The sequence below is a fragment of the Drosophila willistoni genome, chromosome 3R (assembly GCF_018902025.1).
Source record: "Drosophila willistoni isolate 14030-0811.24 chromosome 3R, UCI_dwil_1.1, whole genome shotgun sequence".
In the NCBI taxonomy this organism is placed as follows: Eukaryota; Metazoa; Arthropoda; class Insecta; order Diptera; family Drosophilidae; genus Drosophila; species Drosophila willistoni.
The window spans coordinates 24563040-24589554 of NC_061086.1; the positions used below are offsets into that span (position 1 = coordinate 24563040).

The 26515-nt window shown below is 41.7% G+C and overlaps 5 protein-coding genes across 11 annotated transcripts; 3 read left to right on the forward strand and 2 right to left on the reverse strand.

Moving 5' to 3' along the window:
• Window positions 1-51: 51 nt before the first annotated feature.
• Window positions 52-1583, forward strand: LOC6647868 (RNA-binding protein with serine-rich domain 1). 3 transcript variants are annotated; one of them, XM_002069968.4, is made up of 3 exons: window positions 52-198; window positions 274-459; window positions 520-1583. In XM_002069968.4, coding segments are annotated over exons 1-3 (1137 nt in total). In that variant the 5' UTR covers window positions 52-196; the 3' UTR covers window positions 1469-1583. The 3 variants fall into 3 exon arrangements, with proteins under 3 accessions (XP_002070004.2, XP_023034331.1, XP_023034332.1); XM_023178563.2 differs by having other exon boundaries at window positions 532-1583; XM_023178564.2 differs by having other exon boundaries at window positions 535-1583.
• A 78-nt stretch (window positions 1584-1661) lies between these two features.
• LOC6647867 (probable tRNA (uracil-O(2)-)-methyltransferase) lies at window positions 1662-3362 on the reverse strand. Its single transcript, XM_002069967.3, has 2 exons — window positions 3061-3362; window positions 1662-3002 (listed from the first exon to the last, which is right to left on the reverse strand). The coding sequence occupies exons 1-2, from the start codon at window positions 3323-3325 to the stop codon at window positions 1705-1707; spliced, it is 1563 nt and encodes a 520-aa protein (XP_002070003.1). The 5' UTR covers window positions 3326-3362; the 3' UTR covers window positions 1662-1704.
• Window positions 3363-3761: 399 nt separating this feature from the next.
• LOC6647864 (centrosome-associated protein CEP250) lies at window positions 3762-26355 on the forward strand. 5 transcript variants are annotated; one of them, XM_015177339.3, is made up of 12 exons: window positions 3772-3850; window positions 5897-6665; window positions 6729-6966; window positions 9209-9322; window positions 9526-9747; window positions 15424-15633; window positions 15701-15802; window positions 15858-16115; window positions 17108-17266; window positions 17494-19179; window positions 19267-19368; window positions 23086-23159. In XM_015177339.3, exons 2-12 carry the CDS (start codon window positions 6088-6090, stop codon window positions 23098-23100), a joined length of 3684 nt encoding a protein of 1227 aa, XP_015032825.1. In that variant the 5' UTR covers window positions 3772-3850; window positions 5897-6087; the 3' UTR covers window positions 23101-23159. The 5 variants fall into 5 exon arrangements, with proteins under 5 accessions (XP_046869607.1, XP_046869608.1, XP_015032825.1 ...); XM_047013651.1 differs by lacking the exon at window positions 23086-23159 and having other exon boundaries at window positions 3762-3850; window positions 19267-20683; XM_047013652.1 differs by lacking the exons at window positions 9209-9322; window positions 23086-23159 and having other exon boundaries at window positions 3763-3850; window positions 19267-20683.
• Window positions 6975-8577, reverse strand: LOC6647865. Its single transcript, XM_002069965.4, has one exon. The coding sequence runs from the start codon at window positions 8551-8553 to the stop codon at window positions 6994-6996; it is 1560 nt and encodes a 519-aa protein (XP_002070001.2). The 5' UTR covers window positions 8554-8577; the 3' UTR covers window positions 6975-6993.
• Window positions 20730-21389, forward strand: LOC6648216. Its single transcript, XM_002069963.4, has one exon. It carries the CDS (start codon window positions 20815-20817, stop codon window positions 21376-21378), a length of 564 nt encoding a protein of 187 aa, XP_002069999.1. The 5' UTR covers window positions 20730-20814; the 3' UTR covers window positions 21379-21389.
• Window positions 26356-26515: the final 160 nt, after the last annotated feature.

Consider the following 26515-nt stretch of genomic DNA (forward strand, 5'->3'; position numbering starts at 1 on the left):
CAAAATGAGACAGTCAAATATTCCCTAACGCTATATTGACAGCTTGGGAACGGTCACACTATTTATGTTAAAGAGAACGCCGCTCGACGTACGAAAAAGTCGAGAGAAAATAAAATTGAAATAATTAAACAAAACTTGTGCAAAGAGGGTTCCTCTGGTAATTAGTTGAGACCCAAGACAAATTCATTTAAAAAAAATGTAAGTACAAGCATTCACTTATTGAACATCTAATGGAAACCAAAATTGCTTTGGCTGCTTGAAAAACGATTGCAGGGCGCGTGCCCGTTCCCCATCTGCTGAAAAGGGTGAAAAGGAGAAGGAAAAGGAAAATAAAGAGAAGGACGCAAAAGAGAAAGACGGCGGCAAGTCTGGAGCTAGCAACTCCTCATCACGAAGAGAGCGCGAACGTGAACGCAAACGCCGTGGTTCGGCCTCCTCCAGCAGCGAGTCCAGTCGAAGGTAATTCGGGAAACCGCGGTTTTTCCAACCGGTAAATTGATTAATTTAACAAATTTTTAGCTCATCTGATAGTAGCTCGTCAAGAAGCAGTTCTGGGTCAGATTCACGCTCAAGCTCGAGCAGCTCCAGCGACTCATCCAGCTCGTCCTCTTCGTCGTCCAGCGATTCCGATCGCAGTGAGAAAAATCGTCGCCGTGGATCTGGAAAAGACAAAGACAAGGCTAGTTCACGCTCACGTTCTCGATCTCCACGGAGGGCTAGCAAGTCACCCAGACCGAATAGTAAGGCCCGCAAGGAGCCTGAGCGTGATCGTGACCGGCGTTCCAGGGATCGCGAGCGTTCGCGGTCTAGAGACCGTGCCCGCCGCGGTGGAGGCTCTAACGAACGGGAACGGGGAGCAGCAGGGGAAACCACCAATGCCAAGCGCGAGCGTTCTCGTTCGGCAAGTCGGTCACGTTCACCACGACGCAGGGACAGGACTCCACCGGCAAAACGCCGTGAGCGTTCCCGTTCCAGATCTCGCTCTCGATCGCCTACCCCAAAGCCGGTGCGCATCCATGTGGGCCGACTGACCCGCAATGTAACAAAAGATCACGTATTGGAGATCTTTAGTAGCTTCGGCGAGGTGAAGAGCGTTGAATTTCCAACAGATCGCTTTCATCCTAATTTTGGACGTGGTGTCGCATATGTTGAGTACGGCACGGCGGAGGATTGCAAATCGGCTATGAAGCATATGGATGGTGGTCAAATCGATGGTCAAGAGATCACTGTATCCCCAGTCATTATACCCAAGCAGAGGCCACCAGTTCGTCGTCCCTCGCCTCCAATGCGCCGGCCCCAAGGCAATCGCTGGCGATCCCCGCCCAATTTTAATCGCTTCAACAATCGTGGTGGAGGCGGACGTCGTCCCTCACCTCCACCCCGTGGACGTCGTTCATCTCCACGTCGTCGTTCGCGCTCTCCAATTCGCCGACGACGTCGCAGTAACAGCTCAGATAGCTCACGTTAAAGACATCATTACTCCTAGATTTTACAACGTTTCTGGCGCATTCAAAATAATTCAAATCTTTTACATCAATTTATAATCCGAGGACAATTAATTAATAAATTATATAACAATCGAATTTGTATTACGGAGGGATTATCCATTAGATAACTGCAAGGACCACTAACAGAAAACATTGGCTTATACACGGCAAATGCACGATTTGTAACATATTTTATTCAAAAGTATACAAGGCACAATTAATGTATAAAAGAGCAATCGGAATCCTTGAGCGGGCATCCAAGCGGATGATGCAGTCTAAAGAAACACTGCCTCTTTTTGGCTGTAAGTTTGTGTGAAAGGACTCCAGAATTCATAGGTTTGCGTATGCCAATTAAATCATTTCCACAAAACTCAAATACCTCGTGTTTGTTCCTTAGCAGAGTTTTTATGCCCCCGCACTCGGATTTGATACCTTTAAGCTCATCTCTGGTTAAATTCTGAGCAATTATCCGCATGGATAGACGTCCGGACCAGTGATCCTCATTGTTATTTAGAAGCAAGCGAAAGATCTTCAATACTAATGAGTCGATAATGCTTTTTTCCACTTGAGTGCAATTACGCACTGTTTCCTCTTTTTGCCGAATTTTAACACAAAGCTCATCGCTAGTCTTAAATTTCTCCAACTCTTCCTTTACGATATTCTCATAATCTCGCGATTCTCTCTTGAGTCCAATTAGGGCTAACCGTTTTGTACTCGGAATTTTAAGGCGATCTTGAAGCGTATCAAAACCACATTGCTTCGATAAATTGGTGGCATATTTATAGAAATCCTGATAAGCACTTATGCCTGTGTTTCGTCTTTGGAATTTTAGGCCGGACAGCTCAAAGGCACAACACGGCAGTAAGAAAAACTTTGTGTTGAATCTGGCGGCCAGCACAGGTAACCAGGGTGACAATTCATCTGAATGATTGCCAATTAACCAATCGATGTGGGGGCTCGCCAAACTAAAACTCTTGGGCTCCACAGCCTGCTCTATGAGTCTGGATTGCGTCTGTTCATTATACAGGGACCATAGCTTACGTTTTCGGATGTCGTAGCCGTAACCTTCATAGCCTTCTGCGTTAAGAATGTGGACAAGCAGACCGTTTCCACATCCTAAATCTGCAAAAGCTCGTGGCTCGGTTTGCGTCTCGCTCCACAAGATGATGAGATACGCTGCAATGGCCAAATCTTCGTATATGAATTTGAGCGGATCTGTAGATTCATTGGCTTCCTGCCAGTATTCCAATAGGGTTTGGGCATGCTTCGTTTTTAGGTCCTTGTACAAATTGTTATACTTTTCCACATCAACAAGACCAAGCGATTTTATATCGCCTTTCTCCCGATGACTTTGGCACCAGCTGAGAAGTTTCGGCATCAAAACGAACTCCAACCAACGCGATTTAGATCCTGTTTCTAGCAAGGATGCTTCCACTTCTCCATCTTTAAGTCTCACGCAAAAATCATCCAACTCTTCGCTGTTAAATTTGCATTGGTAGGTTTTTTGATCAAAATCTGCTTAAGATAGGCTCCAAAATTACATCTGATATGATATATGGGTGATATCTTTTACCTAGTATCCCTGTTCCAATCATATTTTCTTTAATCTTTTTTGTTAGTAGTTTGTAGCCGATTTCAAATGTACACGTGCCACGGTCCGAATGATCCAAAAGACTGTCCTCCAGCTCCTCCTCAGTAGAATCGGAGAAATTGCCATTTTGTTGTTTTCTAACTTGAGTTATAACCACAGCAAATATTTGTTTATTCAGAGCGTGATAGTTTTTTATTAATATATCAATTCCTCGAAAAAATTGCGGTTCGGTGATAACAGCTGACATTTTGCATATTGCCAGACCGAAAAACAACCCCTCGCAGACAAGGTGCTTTTTTAATTGGTATTCGGTCTGGCACCTTGCCTGTAGTCGGTATGGCAATATTTTCATCCCACTGTGGCTCCATCTACCGGGAACTGGAGGGCGGCAGGCCGCTTATTTGAAATTCGTTTTCTCTTCAAAACTTCAAAATTAGATTTCTTCTATTTATATAAATTTGGCGATGTTCCACTCACTGCAGCATACGCGTGTCGCCTGTTATACCATTTTAGAATATGTTTGCTTTTTTCAGTTTTGTTCCGATCGCTCAACTTGAGTGAGTTGTACACCAGAGCAATATCAATTATGTGAATATTTAAATAGCAAACAATTTCTATGTCTAATTCGGTAATGTGGAATTGGAAATTTAGTTGCTCAGGGACTTCTGAACTGATCGACGACAATGGAAATGGGAGTACAAGTAAAAGTGATTTGACATTAATGTGATTACGAAACAAATCAAGTTAAAAGGCGAATTGTACAACTATGAGAGTAAGTACAGACAGTTTATTCACCCCCATTTCCTCCATTTGAATCTTCTCAGACACACACTTACACATCTTTTGTTCTAATTGTGTCCATCATCGATCAAGTTTTGTAATAAATCGTAATTCTGTTTATGCTATTTGCATACATTTTTTTGGTTATTAATAGGTTTGTTTTTGTTATGAAAATGGAATCAATTGCCTCTTCCGGCTTCAGGTCAAATATTTTTTATTTGTGGCAAGAGCTTTTTCGCAAACCCAAGTGCCCCTTCTACCTCATATATTCGTGTAGTATAGAACTGCATCAATAAATGCCAAAGCTTTCTTCTTTAATTAAATGGAAAAAATATGAAAAAGTTTACGAAAGCTTTAAACATATAGTCAGTCAATCGGTGTCCGGCCGAAACGAAAGATCTCTAGCTAAGCAAACGAAATTTTTTAATAAAAAAGAACAGAATATTTACCTATTACGATTAAAAAAAAAAACATAACTCACTAAAATACAGATAAATATTTTCGACGAACTTTAACTATTAACCGTAACTAGAAATTCTACTCACTTTTTAAAAAAGGAGCTCTGTGAACAGTTTAATCCAAGAAATAATATATATTTATAACGAAAATTGTAAAGTTTTTGAAAAATTTGTGTAAAAAATTGGCCAAATTCTTTGTTCCACATACTGTGAATTGAACCAAATTGACGTCATTGTCTACACTGCAAGAAAATAAATGAAAATAAACAAACAAGTCAATGAAAAGTTTATATTACGAAATTCCAGTAAATTTGGTGGAGTGAGAACCAAACAAAATATATATTCATGTTAATTACAACGCACGCCAAAAAAGAAAACTTTGGTCTTAAGTTTGCGCAAGGATTTTAATGTTGATGGTGCGTATACGTGATCTTGAATGAATCAGTGGAAAGAGAGTGGGAGAATCGTATGTAGACAAGACTGACACACTGTGTACAGTTTCTCTAACGAGTCATCATCATTTGGCAATATGTTTTCTTTGCCCCATGCCATTAAATATTGAAAAGATGTCTGAAAATATTTATAGATGCGAAAAAAAAACTTTCATCATAATGCTCGAAAATGAAGTGGAGTGGGCGTACGTCAAGTGATGTCACCATGGCGTGCCTTTTTACAAAACACTTTGTTAATGTGTCGTTGTTTTTGAGACTAAATAAATTTTAATTTAATTAAATGCATCATTGGATGGCTCTGATGTCCAATCATATTTCCATTCATATATATCATCGCATAGTTACTATATTTTATTATGCATATATATACATATATAGATCAGCGACCTTGATAAAGCTGATCTGGCGGGAGCTCTAGATGAACTCGTCATAATGAGGCCCTCATTGAAGTATAAACATTCATACATACATATGTATATGTACATATAGGCATGTATAAATATTTATATATAGCCACTAAGTTACTATATTTTCTGAAGAAGCGGATGCAAGAACTATGAGTATCTAAGGAATTTCGTTCTAGTTGCTTATATTGCTGATGGTGCTCATGAAATACGATTTTATTGCGTGTAAAAGGCCCCCCAGAGGAAATACAAACCCCTGTACACTTTCATATGTATATACATACATATATGTATATAATTATTTTGTTTTCAAAGGCGCGCCACATGACGTCATGTAAAAGTCGTGAAAGGAGTGAATGGTTTAGTTATCATAAACTAGACCCCAAAGTATCGTGTTAAAGTGCATTCAGGCCACACATGAAAAGGGAAAAGCTGTTTTTTCCATAGAGAGAAATCAATAAAGGGGGTTGCTTGGGGTACTTGTTGATTAGTAGAAAAGCAAGCAAAGAGAACAAAAGGCTTAAAAGTTAACGGCTAAAACAGAAGCCTGATAAGTGTAACTAAAGTGTGGTAAACATCAAGCGATTCGTTTTTTTTTGTTATACATAAACCAAAATAAAGTACAGCCTCTTTAGATTTCGATATGATTCCTCTCTCTATCTTTAAATATCCATGCAAAATCGTGGCTAATTGTAATCCCTTTTTGATTATTTCTAATTTACAGATAAACCTTAAATAAGGCAATGCTGCGTTTCAGGATTTAACTGATCGACAAGTGAATATAACGAGACTTTCGGTAGGGACGGATTAAAAAACACCACATATGCAGCTTCGGCACCATTTTGTATTATTTAATTTATAATTTAAAAACGACGGCGACATTTTTATACATCATCATACCAAATCAATATAAAAATGGCTGAAAATCAAATCATTATAACGACCTCTAGCAGAGTACTCAATGAGAGTAACTCCCATAATGGAGCTATACAGCGTAAACCAGAACATGGAGCAAAACAGAGCTACCATGTCCACCATCCAAACGACGAAAATTGGCAGACTTTATTGGTCGGCGCCAGCAAAAACAAATTAAAGCGAAAGAAGAAGTTGAGTGCATCGCTAACATCCGTTGGTGATGCTGTCAATCAAGAGAAACGAACCCGCATCGAGGGTATTCAGTTGAATTGTAGAGGCAAATTGCATGCCAAGGATACCCGCACTTTTGAGTCGGCCACTGTCCCAGTCACTACGACTGCCAAAGATGCCGTCAAGACGACTAGCAGCAGCAACAACAACAACAACGTAGAGCGTCCTGTAATTATCGGGGGCGTAACCACAACCAATCCTGCTCCGCCGCAACGAGTTAAGCGTAAGCTGCAAGAGAATCTAGACACAATACAGAAGTTAAATGCCCTCACAGAGCAACTACGCTTGGAAGTAAATGGATTAAAGTCCACTTTGATAACAGAACGTGGGGCAGTGCGTGCCTTAAGGTGAGTGAAATGAAAATGCCTTATTCAGTTCGTTCTTATTTGATTTTTAATATCTTTATGCAGGGCTCAAAACGATGCGGATTGTCGCAAATGGAAATCTGAGATTAAAAAGCTTCAGCAAACGCTGGAGACAACTAAGAAAAGCAACTGCAATGTTGCAAAAAAACCCAACGAATTTGCCCCAGAGGGCAACTGCACATATATATCGGCCGATGGCCTAATTAACTATGAAATTCAAAGACTGACTAACGAAATCGCCGTGCTAAAGGAAGCAAACAGAACTAAGGATGAGAGAAGCCAGGTAAGTGTCGCGTCTAAACAATTAACTCTATGTATGTATATGCATGGCATTTGCTTGCCCACGCCAAATTCTGCCTATGATCCACTCCCAGAGAAATACAAATGAAGCCAGCAGAATTCCTATTACCCAAAGAAAGAACACGGCTTGATAATGCTCCAGTTTAAGGACAACCGGATCGTCATTGCTGTTGTGACGTTGGCGGGAAACCACTTTTGCCCCCCACTTAATAAACGCAGCATTCATAATGCGATCCCAATACCGCTCGAATCCAAACTCGTGTGAACTGCGAATGAGTTTGTTTAAGAAACCCAAATACGGCGATCCATAGGGCACAATATAGACGGCATGAAACGGCACTAGGCAGCTGTTCATCAAATGGAAATAGGGTCGCCCTAAGTGTGTGTGTTTGCGGGCATGCACCTGGAACCTGGCAATATGATATTTTTCCAAGTATGCATAGGACACGTCATTCTCGTCGAAATGATCGAAGAGCACCTTCTCTGGCACCTCCAGCATCAGTTTTCGTATTCGTCCCTCCTGCTCGTGGCCCAATGTGAGGAAATGGTTAATGTGCTTGGTGTGTCTTGGTCGTACCATTATACGGTAATTGGATGAAGCCAGATCTATAATCCGATTGATGTCCGGCAAAAATGGCTGAAATACTAGCATACTGGTCAAATTACCCTTGAAGGCTGTACATATGAGCATCCCGAATATAAGCCAACAGATCAAAAAGAGCCTTAATGAATAGTTATTTGGTACATGGGATAAGGGCAGTGAGAGAGTGCAAGCATATAGTTGCATTCCCACTTCCAGGGGGGCGTTATGATGCCGATACACTATCTGACAAAATATATAGGCCAAAAACACTGAACCCAAAATGAACAGCCACGCCCAGAGCTGAAAGGAGCGAAATATGTTCCAGAATTTCGGAGCCCCCTGAGCTTTTGGCACAATCACACACAAGTCATCACGATTGTGGGCTATGGTGGCCTCCGCCTGCCTGTCAAATGTATCCGGCGCATAGAAACGTATATTCATGGCAACGTCATCGAATTCCCTCGCCACCTCCATGAAACAAATATCGGAAGTGAGATTGTGATTGCGATAGAATTGGGGACGGGTCACCATCATTGTGGCATTTAGTCTCTCAGCCAAATAATATGCCATTAGACCGTCTGTTCCATAAATCTCACCCCTCGATCCATAAAATGCTCTTACATCGTCCGCATAGATGCACATTCTGAACGGTTTGCGTTGCATATTCGGTATTGTCTTGGGAAAAAGTTCAAACAATGTGGGAATATGTCCCGGCTCTGCCTGATCAACGGCTATTAGATAATTATCCGTAAAGGGATTATAGCGATAGATATGCAATCGCTTCTCCCGCCAGAAGACAATCACAATATTAAGAAGCCAGATTTTCCAGAATTGACGAAAACTAGCACGCATCCAGGCTTGGGTTACGCTGTGGGCATCTCGAACCAATAAAAAAACATGCGACAAATGCTTAGCGGCTGATTTTTTGCGTATCAGGGATAACTCTAAGGGTTGCGATATGTTGGTTATAGTCATTACCATGTACATTAGAATGCCATCATCTTTAACCACTTCCAGTACTTGATTTTGTGATCTGTTGAAACGAAACAAACAAAGTAGAGAATTTAAGTTCCTATAATTTTCCTTAGTTCCTTTAACTCTCTCACCTGAGGCATATGTAAGATATATCACATTTGGTTACATCTCGTAGTAACTGACTTGAATATTGATGTGAAGTTTGGTTCTCAAAGTAAGAATAAATCACTTTAATTTTAGCCTTACACAAAATCTTGCTGACCTCATGCAGTAAATTTGAATGTTGTTTTGAATTTATGCGAATATTATATGTATCTGCATCATCAGTAATCGCCAGAAACAGAAGTAGCAGAAGCGAGAAATTCCACCCGATTCCCGACATGGTTGGCTAAAGTTAAAGAACTAGTGTGACATATATGAAATGGAAGCTCTTTGTTTTTATACCCATCGTCCAGTTTTCAATATGGCAATTTGGTTAATGCTTTGTGATTGTGATAAAGGACGTTAGGCAAATATTATTTCTTGTTGTCTCGTTTGGTTAATGGAAATGGCCAACTAATCGCAAAGTGCAAACTAACCGCATGGCTGTTACCTCCCCCAGCTCCAGCTCCAGCTCCAAACTCACCAAATAACCAGTATATTATAGTGTAATGAGAATTTTTTGCAGATTATTGGTCAGGCTGATAGACTCAAGGCTGCCGATATGCGGCAATTGAAAAATGCATATGAAAACCGATTGACTCACATACAAAAATCAGCCAAAATTGAAATAACACGTTTGGTAAGTTACGCACCGCACGGCTTAAGTACAGTTTCAGTTTCAGGTCGAGTATGGAGAATAAGGTGGGGGATAAGATAGAGGAGGACCGATCAGACAACTTTTTACATACCGTTTTCGATTACATTGTGTACACTAAATAGCCTAACTAATTATCCACACACACACATATTTTAAATGCTTTGTATTTTGGCTTCTTGTTGCAGCTAGAGGAAATCAAGACCAAAGAACGTAATATAGGACAATTGAAGAAGGATTTAATGATATTGCAAAATCCCAAGAAACCAAATGAAACGAAATTCAAAACGAACGAAACGAGCCAAAAGCCAAAGAAGAAACCCTTAACGAACAATGAGAAAAAGCCAACAACAGCAATAAAAGTTAAAAACGAAACTGAACCCATAAGCCAGGCTCAAGTTACAACTGAGGTGAGTGCACATACACATATATACATTGTAAATACATATACATATATACTTATATACATGCGATAGGTATTGGTATATACAGGAGTCTGCATTTGGGAGTGGGTGTGGGAAGGGGCAGGAGATTTTGGCACTTGAACTTGTGCCACCGGCTTGCAAACTATAAACGATATTAATCTGTATCTGTATCGCAATCTGCATTTGCCTGCATGTATCTGTATCTGTATCTGTATCTGTACCTGGTTATGCACTATTGGCATGATCTATGATATAATTTTACGTTAGTTATGAGAATGGCCAAAGACAACAATCGCCGCGGCAATAAATAAACCAAAACAAAAAAACACAACCAACATCCAAAAATTGAAATCGACTTTTTAGACACCTCGTACCAAGTGTTCAAATTTATATGAAGAATCTTTCGAAAGTAAATTAAACACTTTCAAGTAAAAATAACGTATACGCATACTTATATTAGCCTAAGTTAAGAACTTTTAAGTGGGCTAAAAGCTGAAATATGTTTACAGCTCTATTAGATATTCTTGATTACTTTTCCCACGAATTTGATACTAGAACATGTCGATTAGATTAGATTTAGATGTGTACATCAACAATTTGTCTTTGAGAAAATCGATTGATTTTGCCATAGAAAGGTAATATGGATGCTCCTAATACACCTTTCTCCCATTGCAAAGCAGGGTATCCAGGGTAAATCAAGCAACAGCAACAAAACCTGCTAGTTGCAGCAAATGCGATGCAGCAGCGCAAGTGTTGCAAGTGGATCGAGGGAGAGAAAAAGTGTGAGAGAGTGATGATGGAGAGCGCACACAGGTAGAAGCCGGTTTTTTTGTTGTTTCTTCTTCGCGTTGTTGTTTTTGCACCTCGCACACTCACTTTCTCTGCAGAGAGTGAGAGAGGTGACGCCGCTGTCGACGACGACTGCGGCTGTAGCTGTCGACGCAGCTCGCATGAATGGAGTGGAAGTGAAGTGAAGTTCAGTTTCAGTTCGCAGGTGCGCATGTGCGCGCGCGTATTTGATAGCCATTCCGGAGATTGCCCCCGTATTGCGGTGGTTCGTGTTTAATTCGTCAGGTGTCAAGTGTGGGCTAAAAATAATAAATTACAAATCAAATGCTGAATATAAAGAGTTCAACGAGTGCATAATTAGGTGAAATTTCTGCTGTATGTGTGCGTGTGTGTGTGTGTGCGTGTGTGTGAGAATCTGTTGTTAGACCCAATTGAAAAGTAAACCAACTGCATTGTTGTCTATCGCTGCCGAAAAATACTAAAAAGTAAATGTAAACCTACGAACAATGCCCCATTGAATGACTACATGATACAATACCACGGAATAGTTTTTGGAATCGACAACCGAAAAACCTATCCATACAACCATATACCTTATACCTTTTTTTCGCTGAACCTGTATGTGTGATTGTGTGTGTGTGTGTGTGTGTATATGGTTTACAGTTTGATTTATGTATTGTTGTTGTTGGTGTGTTTTGTTTTGCCCTGTCTTTCTCTTTTTTTTTTCTGTGTTTTTTTGAAACTCATAATTTCACCAAATTTGCACTACAAACCCCCCCAGATTAGGCAAAAATTAATTGCCTTTTGGCCCCACCGAAAGTAAAGTCGTCCGTCCGTCCGTCCGTCTGTTCGTTCGTTCGTTCCAATGAATGAATTCAATTTTACAGTTCATTAATTGCGCCTGCCTTTTGCCAGTAACTAAATTGTTTTTATCGGCCAATTCGAGAATATGGAATACTTCATCGCCATCATCATCTAACATCATGCCTCAGCATATGTAAGATCATCGAAGCATATCACAGAGCAATCTCAATTGCTGTTTATCGGTTCAATTTTTCCAATCCACACTCGCCCAAGTCGGGGCAGTAAGCAACCAGACAGTGGCCGAGACAGAGATCTTCATTTGCATAGCTCAAATGCATCTAAGTGTGTCAATAAATAAATATTGTACAAACTGCTGGGATACTGGTACACTCTCGAGTACTCATCTTGTAAACTACGAGTAAAAACCGGGGTCTGTGTGGTGTGGTGTGGCCACCAATTGGGGTCAGTGAAAAGCTTTTAAAAGAAATGTTAACGCTATTTTAAATACGATATGTTGTTTTGGGTCTATGTTGGCTGCAAAAATTTAGTCATCCTCATCTGAACGGTTAATGGTCAAACGACAGTAAAAGCGAAGAGACTAATATAATCATGATGACGATGACTATGATGATGATGATGATGATGCTAAAAACAAGACATAGACGTTTCCAATATGCAAAGTAATCACAACAGAAGAGGCAAAAAACAAACCAACTAACAAAAAAACAAACTCCAAAATACAACAACAACAAAAACGGGGTGTGTTTGAAATGGAAATTTGAACTATATGCAAATTGTGGCGAATGTGTCTATAAATTTTAATGTTTTAGTGAAATTACCACGGTGAAAACTAAGAGACTAAGCTGAAAATTGCGGTTAATTGTTTGTTCGTCAATTTTTTGTTGTTTGCCGTTTTGTTTATGAATGAACAATGAAATAATATGCAATAGAAATGGATTACTATTTTGAAAGGCGAGACGTTAAGGTAATTTGCAAATCAACCCCACACCTCCCCCTCTCACTCCCTCGTACAACTCTTACTCCATACATACAACTCAATCAATGATTATTTAAACAAATACTTAAATAATCGAATTCAGGAAATGCCAATGTAAAAAATTAACACTCGGAAAGCAAAGTATTCGATGAGTGTATATAAAAACTAGCAAAGTATAATCATTTTACTTGAATTTTAATTAAGTATATATTTTACTTGACATTTAATTAAGTATATCTTGTCTTACAAATAATTTTCCAAATTTTCCCATGGCTACAAAGAAAGAATCTGATGAAAATCATTAAACTTTAAATATTCGATGATCCCATTTAAATTCAAAACTTAAAACAAACATTGATCCCACGTATATATATATTGTTGATTTAAATGAAAAGTAACCTGGTGGGGGGTAATCTCTTCATCTTTTCGGTTGTTAATGTTTAATAATCTTCACAACGGCTCGAATAACAATAACAAACGAAAGAAAAAGAAGGGAAAGGCATTCGATTAATTGATTGCCATTTCACATAAATGGATGAGATAACACATATGTCAACAGTGGAGCAGTATCCATTCATTAGTTCAATTAGCTTATCCCCGATGCGGAGTTATGCTTGGCTGTGCCCAAAGATTGAGCTGAGGTGCCACGCCCGCTGATATACAATATAATTCATTAGCGTGTATAAACTTTCGCTTTCGCAAGATCAAATCAAAGAAAAAAGCCTTTGTCCAGATGCGAACAAACCTGAATTACAATGCCAAATGCAAATACAAGAAAATATACAACATACAAACATACATATATGAACATGTATAAGTATATATATGTACCTAAATCAATATATAGTATATATAAAGAGCATTGTCGATGCCTTTTTTGATGGTTGCCTGCTTTGACACGTAATCGTGCAAAGTGAACCCGGAACGTCGCATCTCGTCGCGTTGCAACTGCAGCCGGATCGGTACGGATCGGATCGGATTGCAGTCAAGTCTTCTCTCAATCGACTGAAACCTGTCTGCAAAAAGGAAAATCATCCACAAACACTCGGCCCGGCTTGTGAGGTTTTGTGTGGCTTAAGCAAACAAACACCTGTATACCATAGTTAGATAGATGCATAGATAGATAGATAGATAGATACACACAAAGATGTACTTATATAGCACAAGCTGGTGCTGGTGCTGGTGCTAGTGATAGTTGGCTTGTTTGCTTATGTCGTGATTTACACACAATCCATAGTCTCTTGATCGGTCGTCTCGCAACGACGGCATTGCATTTAGCACAATCTGAATATGCCATCTCAATAGAGCCATCAAGTAATCTCTCTCCCTCGTTACTTGCCTAATCTTAATCTGACTTGCAAGGCACGTTGATCAAGTTCGTTAACTTGCCGTTACGCAAAAAAAAAAAAAGAAGAAGAAAAAACCCAAAACAAAATACCAATAAAAAAATCACGAAAAGCTATAAAGTTAAATAAAACGTTCTTTCTTTTTGGATTCGATTCAAGAAATCACCATAACTGTTAGGGATTCTGATAATTCTCCAAAACTGACGCGACTCCCAACGTGCAGGCATGCGACGCCAACGCCAACGCCAACGCCGCCAACAGCGACGTCCAAGTCCAAGTTATGGACTCGGCTTGGTCTTGGGTCTGCCATCAGGGCGAATTACTGTTTGGATATTCATGGCTTTGGGCTGTTGTGAAATGAAAACGATAATGTATGGATGGATGTACATGGCTGAGAGAGACGATTGGTCATTGCACTTGGTTGTGTTTTCGTTTTTTTTTTTTCCTTTGGGTGTGTGTGTGTATGTGTGTGTAGGTACATATGTACCCCTACCTCATTTCACAATTGATTAATGATTTCTCCAGCTTGGTGTAAAATTAGCATAATGCTGCATTATGCGTATAATAACATGACGATAATGAGGCTTATATAAAGAAAAGAAGAAAATAATATAAGAAAAAATAAAAGTAAAGAAAACTAAAAACATACAATAACTAGGTGTGCTTGATTGGAAAGTAATTTGGTTTTGAGTGTGGGCTAATTAGCCTGACATGTCAATGGGGAATAGAGATTGGGTTTGGGATTGGATTGGATTGAATGGAATGGGGCTCTGTCGTGACCATGAAAAACGTGATGATGATGATGATGGTAATGTGCGCCCCCCGGAGTCTGGAAAATAAGATAAACTAAGACAAATTAACGGCCTGGTGGCGAAAGACGCATCAAATGTTTGAGTTTTATAATGAAATTTATGTATCAAATTGTTTTTATTTAGTAAACCAAATCGATTGCCATGGGAAAAAAAACAAGATTTGCTCAAAGGGTTTCATAATGCAGACAATATGCATTTGGGTTAGTTGGTTCAAAAGAAAAACTATTCACTTTCAGCATAACAGATTAGGCGGAATGCCGTTAGTTATAAATTATAAAGCTAATTTTACTGATTGTCCGACATACAAGATATTTCTTAAGTCTTGACTTTGGAAATATTGTTGTATACTCTTACAAGTAGGGTACATATGTAGTCACTGTCTATCTATGTATATGAGGCATGATCACCATAAGTTTACCTATTAAAGAGTCCGATTCAAAGTTACCACAATCCGTGCCAAATAATCTTATGACATAGTTTTCGTTAAATCGATAACTCCTTGAATGTGATCTATGTACAGATTCTAAATCAAATCGATGGTCAATGACCTTAACTCTTGGGACCCGCTTTTATGCTCTGGACGCATTGTTGAAATCAAAAGCAACACATACCTGTCCATCGTACATAATGATTTGGCGTTTTTATTCTCAACATTTTGCCGCAAGAAATCAAGTCATAACTGTTAACTGGTCGTGAAAAGCAAAGCAAGTGGAACGGCAATGGCTACGGCCACGACCACGACCACGCGTGTTCTAAAGGCACTTATAGAGGGGCAAAAGACTAGATGATAAAAGACACAATCTTTTGTTAATTGCCCGGCCATTCTTTAAACACACATCAACTGGGTTAAAGACTTTGCCAAGAGAATGTAACTGAAGCACGACATTTTTCCATTTCATTCTTCTCTTTGCAGATAACCCAACTCAAGAACATTGAGCTAATCAACAATAGAAAAAATGCACATAAATCAACAACAATAATAACAACAAAAACAAAACAAGACGAAATGAGAGGTGTACGATTAAGTGTTGGTGGCGGAGGAGGAGGAGGAGGAGGAACAAATGTAGAAGGCGCCACTGCATGGATGACAACACTGCTGACTAATGCAGCATCTAAGCCTAAGGTAAGATGAGTCATATATATAAGTTATAATTCGACCCTACAACTTTACATTTTCCCCTCTTTCCTAGGACCATAACTCGGACACAGATTCAGCTTTATCGTCGGCACCGCCTTCGATTAGTCCACAACCGCCATCCAGTGGAGCCGACAGCGGTGTAATGTGGCAAACAGTAAGTTCACTAAACTGATAAGTTCAACTCTCACTACAACTCCTCGAACAATTAGTTGCAGGATTTGGATAAAATGCAAAAGGAAGCGGAAATGTGTCACAAGGAAAATGAACGTTTGCAAACCGAACTGCAGATGATGAAACAGGACCTTCTGGGTGCCGAAAAGGCGGCCCTTACCGTCAATGAACTAAAACAGCATATCAAAGACCTAGAGGAGCAGCAGCTGCAGTTGAACGATGAAGCCAATGAACTACGCGAACAGAATGAACTACTTGAATTTCACATACTGGAATTGGAAGATGATAATGATAAGGTAATACACTCAAAGCCTGTTTTAGTTTGCTACTCAAACGACTCAAAGCGAATGACTCACAAACTGTTTATGAATGAATTGAGCCAGACTTAGATTGTTTGTTGTGAGCGTGTGTGTGTGTGTGTGCGAGTGTGAGCTTCGTGTGTATGAGCATCAACTTCGGATTCAGCTGCAGCTTAGACTTGGCTCAGTTTTGTTTGGTAGCTAAACAAGCGCGGAAATTGTTTCAATTGTAACGGCAAAAGTAATTTGTTGGAAAACAAAACACAAGACAAGACAACAAAAAAAAAATTGTCTTAGTAGAGCAAATCATATTGTTATTATGCAGAAATCTTAATGATTTGTGGTGTGACTTTCCAATTTGGTTATAGGTTTTTTTCCACAGAGTTACACAAGGGATTCAAAAATTGAAATCAAATTATCGCCCACTTTGGAATGCGTTCACTAGAATTGGCCAAATAATAGTTGTTTTAACCAAAATCGACTAAGACTCTTTTAAGATGGCATATAAGGTTGGCCCTAAGTGGCTGGTTATTACTTATTTTGTATATTCAACGATTACTCATATATAGACACACACATACTATCTGAAACTAGCCTTTGTTTACCCCACGCCTTTTCCTTCTGTATCTATTGTTATTGCTGTTTTGAGTTTTTAGTTTCGATTGTGTTTTCGGTACGTTTAGTTTTTAGAGCCGAACGCTCTAGGTTCCACAACTGCTTCAGTCTGCTGCTAAAGTCGTTCAGCTTGAAAATCTAATTCATACGCTTAATTGCGAATAGGTAAAGTGAAAATGAACTGATGGAATAGAGTGAAGGAGGTGTGTTCCTAATACTTGCAACAAAATCAACGAAGCATTGCAGTGTAATGCTAATTTCTATGAATAGATCACCCTCCAAACACCGAGCAGATAGAAAGAAAAGTCTTAGAAAACGATATTCATGTTCCTTTACCTAAAAATAAATCCAACAATATAATTGTCTTCCCCCAGTTGGATATGGACGGCACCTGCGAGGGTCATTGCCAGCGTTTGGAGAATCTTTTGCGAAAATCAACAAATCAATTGGAGGGCCAGGAGAAACGTTGTCTTCAGCAGTTACTTCAGTGTGTGCAACAACTCGATCTTGACGCCGGGATGCCTGTTGATCAGGTGAGTTTCAGTTTTAAATGTCATATACAAAAAAATAATATTAAAAAACACCAAAACAAAAAAAAAACACATTTATTTCCATCAACATTTATGGCCTTACATGGCTTTTAATACACATTTTAAATAAACTTGCTACCCCTCAACCCCAAACATTTTTGAAACAATTGATTGTATAAAATTTAACCAAAGTGAAATATTTTGTCTTTTTCGTTTTTTGTTTTCTGCAGAGCAAATCCGAGCGTACAAGGCACAATCGTATTGTAGCCACTGTCCAGCCGTATAGTAATAGTGCCACGCCCAGTGCCCCACCAACGCCGAGTAAACGTTGCACCAGTCATTCTGGCAGTGCCTGGCAGAGCAACAGTCTAAGTGAGAGTGGAGTCTTTGTGGAATGCGATTTGTCTGTGCCCCCACCACATCCCCATCTTCAGTTCTATCAAGAGAGATTGGATCAATTGGAGGGCAAGTTACTGGTTTATGAGAGCAGTGGAGAGACCCAGGCCAAACACTTGGCCCAACGTCTGCAGCGCGAGTTGCAATTGGAAAAGGAATTGAAGGAGTTGAGAGATCGTCAAGATCAACTTATCGCGGAGAACGCCGCCATTGAAGAGGCCAAGTGTGAATTCGAAGAGGCGGAGAACGACACGCGTTTGCATCTACAACGCAACGAAGTGGAGTTAGAGATTCTACGGCAGCGAAACGTGGAATTGGAATTTGGTAAAGAAGCTCTGTGTGCCAAGTACAAGGACTGTCGAGCCGAGTGTGCGATTCTACGCGACGATCTGAGGGCGGCTGAAACCCAATTGGAACATCTGCACTCAGAAAGGCGTACTGTCAAGAGAGAATTGGACAGTTTGCGACGCTCCCTGCCATTGTTGTTGATTTATCGCCTCTGGGATATAGCCAGAATGGGTAACGAAATGTCCACCACAACCGACACAATCAATCCCACCCAATCACATTGTGCCGAGGACGCCGATGGACTGCCTCATTTAAAGGGTGGTCAGGAAACTATGAAGCAAACCTACTGCCAGCTACCTAATAGAAATATAGAAACCGATGGATGTGCGTGCCGCGAGATGAGCTATCTCAAGGAGGAAGTGAAGAGCCTTCGTTGTCAGTTAAAGGAAGTCAATTCACGTCACTACGAAGCCATGGAGACAGCCGACTCGCATTGGGTGGAGTTGGAGCGGGAGTATAAACAGCGCGAGGAAGCCTATCGCGCCAAAGAAGTTTGTCTGAAGCAAAAAATTGCCAAGCTGCAGGATTGTTTGCGCGAAGATGCTCGTGCCGCCGCCGAGAAGATTCAGCAGTTGGAAGAGGCCGAGCATGGATTGAAAACATGCTTGGTGCGTTTAACCAAAGAGCATCGCGATCTCTTAGAGGAGAATCACACGCTCCAAAGCAGTGTGGAGAGTAGTAAGGCCCAACTGGAACTGGAGGCGGAACAGCAACAGCCTCTGGCTGTTGCTTTGGAAAATGAGAGACGGCGCAGTCAGGCTTTAATCGATGATCTGAGTTTCTCGAAGAAGATGCAACATAACACTGAAGAGCAACTGAAACAGGAGACTGACGGCTTGCGCAATCAAATCTATAGCCTTAAAAAGGATTTCATGCACATTGAGGTGACAAATGGGGAACTTAAAGAAGAAGTTGGCACATTGGAAAAGAAAATTGGTCAAATGGAGTTGCAACTGAAGGATGCCACAGAGAAAACACGTTGCCTCGAGGACGAACTCAGGACAAAGGAGGAGCAATGCCAGATAATGGAACAAAAACTGGGTGTATGCCCAGAGGGATTCAGTCTCGCGGATGAGCTGTATGACAGTCCGGCCAAACGAGCCAAACGCGATGAGATTAGAGATTTGCAAACAGCTAGCCAAGGTTTGGGTTGTGCCCTGCGGGATATTGAGGTAAGGAATCCACAATTATTCCAATTTCATTTTTCTTTAATGACTTTCACACTATCTTTTTTTTTCTCTCCCTTTCTCTCGTTGCAGCGTCGCGAAAGAGAGCTGCCCACCCACAAGGAGTTCCAGACAATAGCCTGCAGTGTCAAGCAGCTGGCTGACACCCTATTATGTGCCAAGAATCCATCCGAGGTGAGTACAGCATGTTTGTGTCAGTCTGGAGACGAAGTCTCCGCCAAAGCCCTCTGCAAGCCATGCGATGAAATGGATTTGGATCAAGACAAGCCCGAATCTAGCAAGCCAACAATTAGCCAGGGCATCACAGAGCGTTCCATGTCGCAGCCAACCAGTCGCCGTGGCTCTCAGACAAGTCACAGGAGTTCCCAACCATCGAGTCCCAGTCGACGTAACTCTAGGCCCAGAGGATCGGCGCGTTCTCAAGGCGGTGGCACCAGCCAGCAGGAAGATATGGGTGACTTTTCTGTGGGATTAACCCTTGGCGATTCTGAAAACCATATTTGCAAAGTGCCTTCGTCTATGATGCAGTTCGTCAATCATGACAAACAACTCGATGAACTGGAAAATCAAAAGGTGGCCGAGAAGCCCATTTCGTTGCGGCGCAAGCGGAAACTTTGCAAACGTTTCATCTATCGTCGGATGTTCCGAGTTCGAGCCCGTCGCAGTGGTGCCCTTCCCCGCCATCTCGAGCACTCGCTTTCTAATGGTAGTTTCTATTCGGTGGCTTCGGTACATACAGTTCATTCAGCCAAATCGTTGCTCTCTGTGAAATCCCAACATGCTGCGATTTTGGCTCCCCAATGTGGACAATGGACAGCCGTTGCTGTAGCCCAGACCGATCCAATAGAAAAGCAGTGTTCTGAAGTTCAAGTGTCTCCGTCTATCGTGGATGTGACAATTCAGGTCCAACCCTCTACCGAAGAATTTGGCATGCAAGCGGACAATATTGGTGTGGAGCATCGTCTTCTTTTGCTACCGACACGAACTCAAAGATTTATTAAACTGCTACAGGATGCCGTCAAGGGCAATTTCAAGGTGGACATGTTCAGGGAGCGGCTTCTCCAAGCATGGGAGAGTAGTGAAGAATTTCGCGATAATATGGAATTACTACAGAATCTGTATACGGATAAGCCGTGCCCGAAATATGAATCACGTGACTCATGGGAAAGCTATGAAGGATTCGTTTCTGTAGTGAACTGTATTGAAACGCTCAAGTTAGCCTTTAGACCAAACATATCCACGATGCTTGCGGATCTCGAGGAAAATGTTAATAGCCGCATCGTTGCTTTCCATAATCGTAAAATCGAATCCGAATACTATTGTACTCTCTATTATCCGGTAGAACGTCGCAATTCCATGATCTTTACTACGGACGAAGAGTGATTACGCTGTGGCCATAGTTTTTGCTTTTGTGTGTTACTTGAAATATATATACATAGATGATGTAAATTATTCAGTAAATATTTTGTGTTGATTATGTTTTATTGTAGCTATTTGCGAACTATCTGTCAAATTTTAGATTTATAATCTGAACAAAGTTCTATATTAGTCAGTTTAAAAGCAATTTCAAGAAAATTCCAAGTTTTTGTTAGTAAAATTAATATAATTTAAGCGCTCGAAATGGATGCTAAGGACATTTTCCACGATTGTTTGAGTGATAGCGATACTGAACACTTTTCGGATGTGTCGGAATTACCTGAGAAAGCTGTGGGGGATGGATCTCACAGTGATGATAATAAGAAAAAGGATACTGCCTCTGCAAAGCAATTGATACGTTTCGATGATCCTGAACAGATACGAACCGTTTTGGAACGTGCCGCCTTGACCACAAAAATGTTGCTGCGATGCTATGGCGGAGACGGGCAATCCGGCAACGAGGACAACGTTCCCTATCATAGATCCCCACGTTTCTACCCGGCCACATTGGAGATTAACGCACGTTTGCATGCCGAAGAGACTTGTTCGTGTCCCAAGAATTGTCAATGTCAATTGCGTGGAGAACCTGTAACCCTGAAGTTGCCAATCGAGCTGAACCCACTAAACGGGCAGGTAAATGTGGAAATCTATCAGCCCAAATCATTGGAACCTGCGGTGCCTCGTAAATGTTTATGTGACAAGGGCAGGAAAAATAGATTGCATTGTCGCACTGTGCGTTGGAGCCAGGAGGAAAACCTGCACTTATAATCACTAAAACACATATTTACCCGCCTACTTCGTTAAGAATTCCAAATTCAAATTCCAAATTCCAAATTGTGACAGTTGTGTGTGTATACTGTCAATACTTCGTGTGTTTGTGTTTCATTTAGATCAAATTATTCGAGGCGAGAACACATTCATTTCAAAATTAATGTGAATTTAGGAAAACAAGTTGGAGATAAAGAAAGAAACACAATATGGATGACGATGGCTCGAAGAGAACTGATGCTGGTCTATGCAGGAACGCCAACAATTGCAATCGAATTCACTATCTGACACAACAGCAATCACAATCGGAGACAACACGACTACTCTTCCGTGGCGAGAATTTCCAGGCGACTCGCAGCGATCAGGAAATGTACTACGACTGCCTGAGTGTGGGGGATTCGGACTCGCAACATGTGTCTAAATTTGACGATCCGAATGCCATAAGAGATGTCTTGGAGAGGGCCCATAATGCTACTCAAATGCTGTTGAAAAACTTCGACAAAACAGGCCAAGGATGGAATAGGCCATGTGAGGCAACGCTGGAGATAACCGCACGCTTGATCAGTGATAAGAAAAAAAATATGACCGGTAGACCAGTGACTGTGCAAATGCCATTGGAATTCGATCCGCAGAGTGGCGAGCTGACATCTGCTTTGCAGGACCAGCGTTCCATATGCCCGTGCGAATCGTCTGCCCCGGTCGTAGGAGTGCCGCCATTTCAACTCCATGAACTACAAGCAACAAAGCCCGCTTCAGGTAATGCCGCCACCAATGAACAATATGCCATGTTTTCTTGCGACACCATTCACTCAGCCTCGTTGTCGGCGGAGACTAATAACCATTTAGAAAGCTACGGTGACAGCAGGTTTTGCAGTGAATGCAAATGTACTGGAGCCACTTGTATGATGCCGTGTCCCAATCGATACGAGCAACGCGATGTGATATCCATCTGTTGTTTGCGGATGCCAATAGTTGTCGCTCCGCCACCGCTCACGCCTTCACCCGAACATGAACTTGAATCCGACGCAGAGCCCGTGACGTATGTGAATAAGTTCGCCGTCGACGAAGAGGGATCTGGCCTTATAACCGATCTGCCATCATCACCAGCATTATCGTCACCAGCTCCGGAGCCGGAACCAGAGCCAGAGAGGGAAATCTCAACAGATAGACATTATTACCTAGCTCTGCCGCAACACTGTGATTTTGCGAACTGTTCGCCTTGCCGCTTCCATCCTAGCCCAATCATGGACGAAGAAGGCAATGTGTTTTGTCCTGGCAACTGTGGCTGTTGTCAGTGTCCTTGGCGGCGTCGCTCCTTTGACGACAATCGCGAGCACATCAATGTGAAGGTGTGCAAGTGTGTGCAGAGGGGCACCATATTTAGCAGCTTTGACGAGCGAGAGAATTGCAGTCAGACATCATACTTTGACTTTTGTCCGTGTCGCGAGAAAGCAGAGGCCAAGTTCCTAGAGCTATACAACTGTGAGATGTGGTCAATGCCGAATATTACACGTGGCCGTGAAGTTCATCTGTCCGAGATTAAGGAATTGCAAACACCACCCCAACACTCCCCAGCGTAGTCTATTAATTAAAACATTTAACCCCAACCCAGCTATCTACTTCGTCCTGTTTTTGCCAATAATAATAAAAATGTGCACAATTTCCAACCACACCTAATTGAGTTTTCTCTGCTCTTGTCATTCACAGATTACCCAGCTCTGATGTATATGAAAGATGAGCGACCATTAAAACCCACCATCACCTACAAAGCCGCCACCGATGCCCGCAACCAGGAAATGCAAACAGATAAATCATATATGAGAGATCACTGGATCAAGGAGAGAAGTGACTCCGACTCGCTAGCCAAGCCATCACAAACGGATGCCTCATATCTCTTCGACCACCACTCGCCCACCCGTAGCGACGAGATTATCGGGGGAGAACTTAATGCCAAAACCTCCCAAACGGAGACCTCATACATTCACGACCAGTACATATTGGATCGAGAAAAGAATACAAACACGGGCAGAGCATCGCAGACGCAAGTCTATGCCATGGATAAATTTCACTATCCCACTCAGTATCAGTGTCCAGGGACCAGTCGTGGAGTGTGTACATGCAGGTCGCAGTCAAGCATGAAGAAGTCGCACCCGATGACACTTAGTTGCCAGACGGATTATCCAGCTGAGAGTGTCAGAACCGTAAAGTCACAGCCCAGTGTTCCCACATGCTCTAGCAAAGTTGATGCCAATCCTCAAGCATGTGGCGTTAGTAATCACAGTGTCAATCCTTGCCAGACCAGTGATCAAAATTTTCAATTGTATAATCAACCGTCTTTCGGATGCGAAGAGCAAACCTCGTGTACCACAAGATCCCGTTCTGTGGTGGATAAAATTACATGCCTATGCAGTTCATCGCATCATCCGAAAGCTGCGTGCCACATTCAACGGGATAAGGAGCCGGCCACATGCGGACGAAGTGTATCAGAGAGGACGCTTGAATTAAAGTGCAGTAAAACGGGATGTGTTTGCCCGACGAAACAAAGCGCCCATTCCCAATTATCCAATCCACCAGGAAAGAGTGCATCCAAGCATGTGTCTGTGGCCAATAATCAAAAATCACACCCAGGCGAAATCTATCGAGATTGTGAGTCCTCGTCGAATGCGTCTATCGAGAAATCTGGACGAATTGTAACGAGTTGCCATGCTTCCAAAGAGCCCTCGGAAAAAGCGTTAATCGAAAGCTCCAAGTCTGAGCCAATCGTAACCAGTTGTCATACTTCCGAGGATCTGCTGATAACAACAGGAAATAAGACATCTGAACGACACATAGCAACCAGTTGCTATACTTCGAAAGAGCCTTCACTGAAAACAGCATTCATAGGTGGGCCCAGTTGTGAATGCCCAGAAAAGGATGAGCCAAAATCTCAGCCTACACTGGCCGTTTGCAATTCTTCTGATGTGAGGCCGGATAGCGACCACTGTAATCCAGTTTCTGGACATTCTTTAGGGAAAGAGGCGCAGGAAGGGACAATGTGTGAACAGTATAGCGCCTTTCGCTCGGTACCAGTATCTAGCCATATTATCGTATGCAAGTCGAGTTCTAAGAAGCCAGATTCAGGACCAGTCACACGCAAGAAACGGATTCTGGACATGATCGAGCAGTTGAGCAATGCAGCCGACTGTGAATGCAATGAAGAAGATCGCCCAAAATTGATTCAGCAATTATTTAGAGAGTTAACTCTAATGATAGCCCAAGAACCTGAATGTGCCGTCGCACCACAAGATGAACCGGCGCCACCTACTCCAGCTTTTGAAGAATGCTGCGCCGGCCAAAACGACGGACAACAAGCCGTGGAAATAAATGAACCCAAAAAGCAGCATAAGTTTTCAGAGTGTTTTGCCCAGTTGGAGGAAGTAATGAAAAAATGTTTCCAGAAATCAAAACCAAAGCCACTGCCGCTGAAGGAAATCGGTGGATTCGAATTGGACCCAGATTTCAGACCGTTCGAGACACCCAAGTTGGACGAGCCTCCCGTGATGGATTCTGAAGAAGCTCAAATGGAAGATGAAGCAGAACTAAGCGAGTCCGAATCCGATGTCTTTGTGGGTTGGTGCGATGATGACGATGATGAAGCTATGGCGACTCTACAAGAGCACAACGAAACCGAAAGTGAACTATGCCAACAGCTTATGGAAATGGTCGGCGACTCCAATCTACCTGATACTGAGGATGGTCCATGTCCCACTGATTGCCCTCCCCCAGATCCATGCAAGATGATGGAGCAATATAGGGACACTGCGCTGATACCAAATGGACCACTAAGTCCGCAAGCGCGACAACTATTCGAGCTTTTGTTAAGGCAAGCTCTGCGAGAATGTGAGGATGGGGGCCATACTGGCGACGAGGACTACGAGGAAGAGAGCCTACAACACGGTGTACCTGAACCACATCCAGAGCCTTGTTGTTGCTGCCATTGTCGAGCATTGCTTTGCGAGAATGAGTGCAAATCGGTGTCCAAGACCGTTGACGCTGCCATGTGTGATCCCGTTTGCGAAATGGTAAGATCCTTGAATTAACTCTAATTATGAGTATTACCTTTTAACATCCTGTTTGCCAGAAATTCTTTATTGACTCCATTATTGTCGATTTGCATGCCATGGATCATGTGCTGAACAAGAAAAAGGCGAAGCCAAAGGTAAGATAATTCCAAGAAATCGATTATTAAGTTACTAATAATTATCCGTTTAATTTCAGGATGTTAAACGATCACGAGACTTGGATAAACCACCTCGGGAAAGCTTTCCTGTCACCATTACCGAAGTTTCCAATCTGGGTTGTACAGCTCTCTACATTCGATGGGAGGTGCTGGACTGTGTTGGAATTGCCGGTTATGAGGTAAGCCTTCAATGATTTAATCAGTCTTCGAAATATATATAACCCTGATATTTATGGTTTTTCAGATTTATGTGGATGGCCATTTGACAAATCGATTCTATAGTTTCCGTCACGAGGCTGCCGTTGTGGCCAATGTAGATGTCAACAAGACCCATCAGATAGTGCTGCGTGCTCAGGCTGTGGGCCAAGATTTCCCTGGAGAAGGTTGCGGCAACAATAGCCAGGCTGTGGTTAGTGCTCATCCTGAAATGTTGGTTGGTGCGGAGAAACCCTGGTCGCCCAGTGTCTACTTCTATGATCCCAGTTAAATTGCGCGCCTTTGCGGCAGGCGCAAAAGTGCTAGTCAAAGTTTTTTTTTTTTGTTTTGTTTTATGTGATGGTGATCACAAAATAATACTCTTTATTTCGCACCCGAAAATCTCTCACCCCATCACATACAATTAACTTGTGTATGTATATAGAGTTTACCTATGTATGTATGTAACGACAGTGTAAGTTGTTTTTGTTTTGAAATTAGATTAAAAAAAGCACAACAAGTGCATCAAGCAATTGACGCATTGGTGTGTGCATGTGAAGATACACAGTGCTTTAATTTAGTGCCTTACCAATGTAATCGTAGACATTAAGCAAATTAAAATTAGAGAATGAATTCTAGAGATGATTATCGAGCACATATTAGTTGAAGCAACACAACACCATTTACTCACTTTTAAATAAAACTGAATCTCTCAAATTAAAA

Bases quoted from the DNA above. Each gene is read 5' to 3' on its own strand.
- LOC6647868 (XM_002069968.4), top strand. The intron at 460-519 runs GTAATTCGGGAA...ACAAATTTTTAG, and splicing joins AGCAGCGAGTCCAGTCGAAG to CTCATCTGATAGTAGCTCGT.
- LOC6647867 (XM_002069967.3), bottom strand. From the start codon at position 3,325: ATGTCAGCTGTTATCACCGAACCGCAATTTTTTCGAGGAATTGATATA. The intron at 3,003-3,060 runs GTAAAAGATATC...TATCTTAAGCAG, and splicing joins GATTGGAACAGGGATACTAG to ATTTTGATCAAAAAACCTAC.
- LOC6647864 (XM_047013651.1), top strand. From the start codon at position 6,088: ATGGCTGAAAATCAAATCATTATAACGACCTCTAGCAGAGTACTCAAT. The intron at 9,323-9,525 runs GTAAGTTACGCA...TTCTTGTTGCAG, and splicing joins AAATTGAAATAACACGTTTG to CTAGAGGAAATCAAGACCAA. The intron at 16,116-17,107 runs GTAATACACTCA...GTCTTCCCCCAG, and splicing joins TGGAAGATGATAATGATAAG to TTGGATATGGACGGCACCTG.
- LOC6647865 (XM_002069965.4), bottom strand. From the start codon at position 8,553: ATGTACATGGTAATGACTATAACCAACATATCGCAACCCTTAGAGTTA.
- LOC6648216 (XM_002069963.4), top strand. From the start codon at position 20,815: ATGGATGCTAAGGACATTTTCCACGATTGTTTGAGTGATAGCGATACT.